Source organism: Dendrobium catenatum, unplaced genomic scaffold (genome assembly GCF_001605985.2).
Source record: "Dendrobium catenatum unplaced genomic scaffold, ASM160598v2 original_scaffold_248831, whole genome shotgun sequence".
Taxonomy (NCBI): Eukaryota; Viridiplantae; Streptophyta; class Magnoliopsida; order Asparagales; family Orchidaceae; genus Dendrobium; species Dendrobium catenatum.
Window position 1 is genome coordinate 114 of NW_021567233.1, and position 7,091 is coordinate 7,204.

General features: G+C 34.6%; 1 protein-coding gene across 1 annotated transcript; it reads left to right on the top strand.

Moving 5' to 3' along the window:
- Nucleotides 1-407: 407 nt before the first annotated feature.
- On the top strand, nt 408-6,677 carry LOC110116255 (cytochrome P450 CYP72A219-like). The gene is made up of 5 exons (XM_020849767.2): nt 408-837; nt 2,662-2,888; nt 3,345-3,589; nt 4,731-5,121; nt 6,137-6,677. Exons 1-5 carry the CDS (start codon nt 564-566, stop codon nt 6,560-6,562), a joined length of 1,563 nt encoding a protein of 520 aa, XP_020705426.2. The 5' UTR covers nt 408-563; the 3' UTR covers nt 6,563-6,677.
- The last annotated feature ends 414 nt before the right edge of the window (nt 6,678-7,091 follow it).

Here is a 7,091-nt window from a genome sequence, read left to right on the forward strand (position 1 = left end):
ATAATTAAAAAATTTAAAAAAACTATTTAAATTTTTATTATAAAAAAAAATAATTATACCAAAAAATATTTCTAAAAATATATATTAAAAATAAGCTTGAATAATCATTACATATAACTTTATTAATTAATATAATATTATAATAATATATTATTATATAATATATATAATATGATAAAAATTTATATTATTTAAACCCACTAATTCTTTAAAATTAATTTAATTGAATTCTCCCATAGCCATTCTATTTTTGAAATTAATTTATATTTTTTCATAATATTGCTTTGGAATTTATAATTATTTTAATTTGTAATATATTATTTATTTTAATAATTAATATACATTCAATAAAAAAATTTCCAAGCTAAAATCTTTAAAATATAAAATAATAAATAAATAAAAGGGATAAAACCAGGCAACGTCGACGGCATGGACTTTCCTCCCTCCTTCCTCCTTCCTCCTTCCTCCTTCCTTCCTCCCCGGTAACGAGATAAGGCGCTATTAGTGGACAGAACAGAAGTGGAGAAATAGAGTTCGTAATAGCAGTCGAAGAGAGAGCTCAGATGGCGTTGATTTTCGTGCTGTTCTGGTCGTTGGTGGTGGTGGCGGCGGCGGCTGTTTGGAGGGCGGCGGAGTGGCTTTGGCTGCGGCCGCGGCGGCTGGATCGAGCTCTTAGGGCACAGGGGCTTCGAGGGAGCCGGTATCGCATCCCTAATGGAGATCTGAAGGAAGATGTTAGGCTCGTCGTTGAAGCTCGCCGGAAACCAATCCCGCTTTCCCACCGTATCACTCATCGCCTTGTTCCCTACTTGCACCGCGCCATGGATTTGTACGGAGGTAGAGCTGTTCTGTGTTTCTGATTCTAATTAGGGAGAGATTATCACGTGAGGACTTTGGATTCAGATAACCCTTCTATTTTTTTTACTGTGAATAGTAAAATCGTAGTAAAAATTAGGGTGTCAATTTTTGACACGACCCAAACCCGACTCAAAAAAATATGGGTTCGGGTTCAACAAATCAACCCGTTTTAAAAATCGGGTCGGGTTCGGGTTGACCCAACAACCCGAAATTGAGACGAAAGTGACACAAAAACTCACATTTGACCCGAAAACCCGAGATTGACCCGATTTTTATACGAAAATTGAATATTTGCCCGATGTTTTACCCGAAAATTAGCAATTTTAGGTCAACTTCGGGTCATTCGTGTTGGGTCGAGTTGACTCAGACCCGAATCGAGTCTGGTTCGGTTTGACCCGAACAGTGCTGGGTCAGTTCCGAGTTCAACCCGAACCCGACCCGCTGACTCGAATTGACACCCCTAGTAAAAATACAGTATGGAACAGTAAAATTATGTTTTAATATTTACAGTCGTACAATCGAACAATTCTTTGAATCCGAACTCCGCATGTAATAATCTCTCCTCATTTCATTGTTACCTTTTTAATTTTATTTTTTTTTCGTTGGTTTTTATTTTTATTTTTTTTTACATCTCATTTTTATTGGATTTCAGATATTTGTGCCAAGCAAAATTTGGAGTTAAAATATAAACTATATGATTATTTACTTCAGACTTTGAAATTTATTTTGTTTGTTAAGACGTTAAGAACTTAAAATATTAAATTATTGTGACTATAGAGCTTCTGGTAAAATTTAAATTTTGTTTTGTTTCATATCATTAGATGTAAATATTAGTTAATCATTAATGTAAATTGCTTGTTAGTCTGTAGCTAGTCATGAGCTGTACGATTTTGTTTGTGATGACTGTAATTTTTTATAAAATTAATTGTAAAATTGCTGTTGGTAAAATAATTTAGGCTCCGTTTTGTGACAGTTTTTTATCAATGTATTTTTGTTGTTTTAAAAAATTTTTATACTAAAAAGTAGTAAGGATACTATCACAAACAAAATGTTAGCTATTTTGCTTTCAAAAAATAATTTTCCACCACAAAAATTTTCAAAAAGCGATAAGAAAACCATAATTTAACAAAATTGTGATTATAATCTAAAAATAAAATAGCTAGAATCTGTTAGATTTTTATATAAAAAGGGATCAATTGTGATGAGAATAATAAAATATGTTTTCTCATTTCAATCTCTTTTATATGGTATTAGAACCGCTCTTCTTAATCATCAATGTTAGCCAATCAAAGTTTTCTTTTTTTTTTTTTTTTAATTTTCACATGATTCCTGAAGTTATTTGTAGTATTAAAATTTTATTTTATTTCTAATTACAACAACAACAACATCAAGGCTTTGTCCCACTACGTGAGGTCGGCTACATGAATCCTTTTTTCTCTACTGTGTCATGTTAAGCCAGATCCCAAGTTATGGATGAGGAAAGTAGAGGATTGTATTACGTAATCTACAACCAGTATAAAACTAATCGAATAATCATGACACGAATCCTTTAAAAAATCAAGTTAAATTTTATTTCTAATTACATCCAACAAAATTAAAAACAAACCTAGTAAGCTCTTTCTCTTTTTTTTTTTGCCAAACACATTCTAGTTACAGTCCTTATATAGCAAATGCAATGATTCTTCTTTATTTTATTCTTCTCGCCAAATTCTTCCTCTTCCTCTTCCAGTTACCAAAAACTTAAGTATTCACTAGTCAAGAGGGCAATTTAACATTCTTATGGGTTTTGTCAAATATTCACAGGTGGTACTAAGTTGTCCTTTAGTTGGATAGGGCCCTCCCCAAGGGTTATGATAATGGATCCTGAGATAATAAGAGAGGTCTTGTCCACTAAGTTTGGCCACTTTGAGAAGCCAAAAGGAAACCCTTATGGCAAATACTTAGCTTTAGGAGTTGCAACCTATGATGGTGAGAAATGGGCAAAGCATAGGAGGATAATCAACCCTGCATTCCATGTTGAAAAGCTCAAGGTAGTCTTCTGTCCTTATCTTGTACAGAATCATTAGATTTATACTTCATTTGGGATGGCTTTTTAACTGCAGCTTTTTAGTACAAAAAATTTAATTTTTGTACTAGAAAGCTGCTTTAGGAAGCATAAAAAAGCTGTCACAAACGAAGCCTTATTCTGAGATTAGTGTAAGATCTAAGAAGGCCCTCATTCTTTCATTCTAATCAAATTTTAGTATAGAAAGCTGCTTTAAGAAGCAGTAAATAAACCCATCCCAAACGAAACAGCTTTGTTTGGGACGGCTCTCTTACTGCTTATTAAAGCAGCTTTCTAGTACAAAAATTAAAGCAAGATAAAAAAATATCCCAAACGAAGCCTTATTATGAGATTAGTGTAAGATCTAAGAAGGCCTTCATGCTTTCATTATGATCAAATTTTGATCAGAATGTTCTAATAATTTGCTTTTGTGCTTCTGAAGGTGATGATTCCAGCATTTTCTGCTTGTTGTGATGAGCTTATGAGTAGATGGGACGATCTGGCAAGTGGTGAAGGATCATGTGAGTTAAATGTTTGGCCAGAGTTCCAAAGGCTTAGTGGAGATGTGATCTCTCGTGCAGCATTTGGTAGTAGCTATAAAGAAGGTCGTCGCATTTTTGAGCTGCAGTTGGAACAGGCTCAGCTTCTCATGGAGGCTGCCCAGAGTGTCTACTTCCCTGGTTTGAGGTGCATTTTGTTCCTCTATGTTCTTTTCATGTATTTGATATTTGGTGTTTGATTGATGGAATTTTTTTGTTCTATTGATGCACATAGGAGCATTATTGCTTAGTCTTGTGTATAATTTCCCGAAAATATGACAAAATCCTCAAAGAATCCTTGTTTGAGGGCTCGCACCCACTTTCCAATCCTCACGATTTCCAATTAAGATTTCGTTTGGGATAATTTAGACCATTACTTATTTCCTTCTTTCAAAAGATTTTTTAACTAAAAAACAACTTTACAAAGTAAGAAAGCCGTCCCAATCGAAGCCTAAGTTTGTGTAACATGTTTTTTCATAGGATAAAAATTAGATTTCACAACTTAATATTTTGAAAGAAAACAAGAAACGATCAATTGATTCCCATAAATTTTTGATCAGCCGAGTTTCTTTAAATATAATGAAACTGTGGCCTTCCGATGACCTAGTTAGGAAAATGGAGGTATTAGATTTGACTTATGATGTTAAGAAAGGTAGATGTAGACCTAAAAATACATGGTAAGAAAATATTAGAAATGATCTTTCTTTATTAGATTTAAACGAGAATTTGACTTTTAACATGACACAATGGAGAAAAATGATTCATGTAGCCGATCCCACGTAGTGGGACAAAGACTTGATGTTGTTGTTGTATAATGAAACACCCAACATTATTCTTGGTCTGAAGAAACATCAACCCCTACCATGAAAACATTTCACAAAAATACCGCTGCAGTTCAAGAAAAAGCAACAGCAAGATGGTCTTCTTCTCACCTTATATCAGAATATTTATGTAATGTTAAGTACCTTTATATAAACTTTGTTTCTTCCAGATCTCATTAGCATGTGTTTAACCGTTTTTTGGACAGCTAATTATCAGCTGCTTATAAATCATAGATTTCAATGAAACTGAGGTTTCGTTTGAGACATATTTCTTACTGCTGCTTAAAGCAGTTTCTAGTAGAAAAAAAATAATTTTTTAACTAAAAAGTTGCTTTAAGAAGCAATAAGAAAGCCGTCCCAAACAAAACCTGAATCGAATCCACATCAAATATGAAGCAAGTTTGTAGTTCATTTGGATTTTCTTACTCATTTCAAGATGATAATCTATTCTAACTTTGATGTGATGAGGTTCCTACCCACCCAGAAGAATAGAAGAAGAAGAGAACTCCTCAGGGAGGTTGTTGGGATACTTAGAAGCATGATTGAACAAAGACAGAAAGCAATTATACAAGGAAAAAGCAGCAACAATGACTTACTGAGCTTGCTTTTAGAATCTAATCTACAACATTCCAAAGAACAAGGAAATCACTCCAAACAGATTGGGCTAACCACTGAAGAAGTTATTGAGGAGTGCAAGCTATTCTACTTCGCCGGGCACGAGACGACATCGGTTTTTCTGACATGGGCCATGATCTTGCTAAGCATGCATCCGAGCTGGCAGGAGCGAGCAAGAGAAGAAATTTTGCAGACCTTTGGCAAAAACAAACCAGATTTTGACGGATTAAGCCGGCTGAAAGTTGTGAGTTGGAGTTTTTTGAGCTTTTTAATCCAGTTTCTGTTTCTTATAAAGTTTCCTAGAAAGCAGATGTTAAATTCAGGTACCTATTCTTTTAGTTCCTTAAGCAAATTGGGTATATATATATATTTATATATATATATATTTAAAGATACTGCCATTTTTATTTATTCTTCTTCATTTAGGTCCTTACTGGTTGTAACTGAGCTGTTTGGCTACCAGTAGGATTTAGTAAATTTTGAGAGGATTAAAACCAGAGCATTGTCTGGCATGAAAAGTGTTGAATCCATTAAAAGTCCTAGATTTATGATAGGAAATACTCGAGTTTGCAAGTAACCCTAATGGGAAATACTTGATTTCGCAAACAAACCTAACAATAATCGGTAAAACAACGAGAAAAATCGAAGAAAATATGGTGGAAGAACAATCAAACGATAGATAATCTTATAGAAAGCAAAGCGAAACAAGAACGAAGTAAATATACCATTGATCCTCAATTCAAGAGGAGGATCGTTCTTTCCCAATCTCTAGACAAGAAACCTAGAAAACCAAGATGCCAAAGAGACTCCAAGAGAAATCCAAATTTTTGCATGCCCTAACCCTAACCTCTCCTCATCCTTAAATACAAATATTCCTAATAAAAAACTTCCTAACATAAACCAATTTCAAAAACTCTCCTTATGCATTAGCCACCTCTCTCTCTCTCTCTCTCTCTCTCTCTCTCTCTCTCCTATTTGCCTCCTCAAGGGGGCCCACCTGTTGGTCGAACCAATTAAGGAGGCGGCTTAGCCCGCCTCCTATAGAACTAGGCCGGCCCCTCCTGGCCGGTCTGATTAGTTCCGTAACAATTTAATCAATAACAGAGTTGAAATGGGATTTATCAAAACAATAAGATCCGAACTTCTGAAAATTCTATTTGCTAGTTTTTGAGCTAATCTTCTCTAAATCTACCTAATATCCTTAGATTATAATTAACTCCTGAAGTCCTTCTAATGTGTCATTTCTCAACTTCTTTCAGGTAACAATGATTCTTTACGAGGTTCTCAGATTATACCCACCTGGGCTTTTCCTTGCTCGTGAAACTTACAAAGAGATTAAGCTAGGCGAATTCAACTTTCCTCCAGGAGTTCAACTCCTGCTTCCCATCATCTTGATCCATCACAGTACAGAGTTATGGGGCGAAGATGCCGAAGAATTTAACCCAGAAAGGTTTGCTGAAGGAGTTTCAAAGGCAACTAATAACCAACTCATCTTCTTTCCTTTTGGTTGGGGTCCTCGGATCTGTGTTGGACAGAACTTTGCACTTACTGAAGCAAAAATGTGCTTAGCAGCCATTCTTCAGCGATTCTCAGTTGAGCTCTCGCCATCCTATGCTCATGCGCCATGCACTGTTTTGATTCTTCAGCCACAATATGGAGCTCAGGTTATCCTACACAAAGTCTAACATTTCTGCTATTGTTGCAGAAACTCAAATGTCTTTTTTGAGGTTTAAATAATTTCTCCTAAGTTTGGGGGTGATAAAACTTCTATTGTTGTCTACTTTTTTGTTGTTTTGTTCTTTTTCCCCTTCGTACAGAATATGTGTAAGGCATGATTTGGTTGCTTTAAGGCTTCGTTTGTGGCGGCTTTCTTACTGCTATTCTTAAAGTTATTTTTAAGTATAAAAATTTTTTAAACTACAAATTTTTGTACTAGAAAGTTGCTTGAGAAAACAATAAGAAAGCTATCTCAAATGAAGCCTAAGCTAGAATATGTTTTGAAAGCAATGAAACCAAAGTTAGTTAGGTGTATTTGAACGTTCATATTGATTTTAAGCTCTGCAAATACACAATCATGTTTTTGTAAATCATATTATCTATTAACAAGCAACCAAATGATCCCTACGAGCATTTGTAATTGTCAAGACTAAGGTAGATATGTAAATGACAATTTCATTTTTCCTTTGGAAATTGAAATAACATGTGATAAGTTAG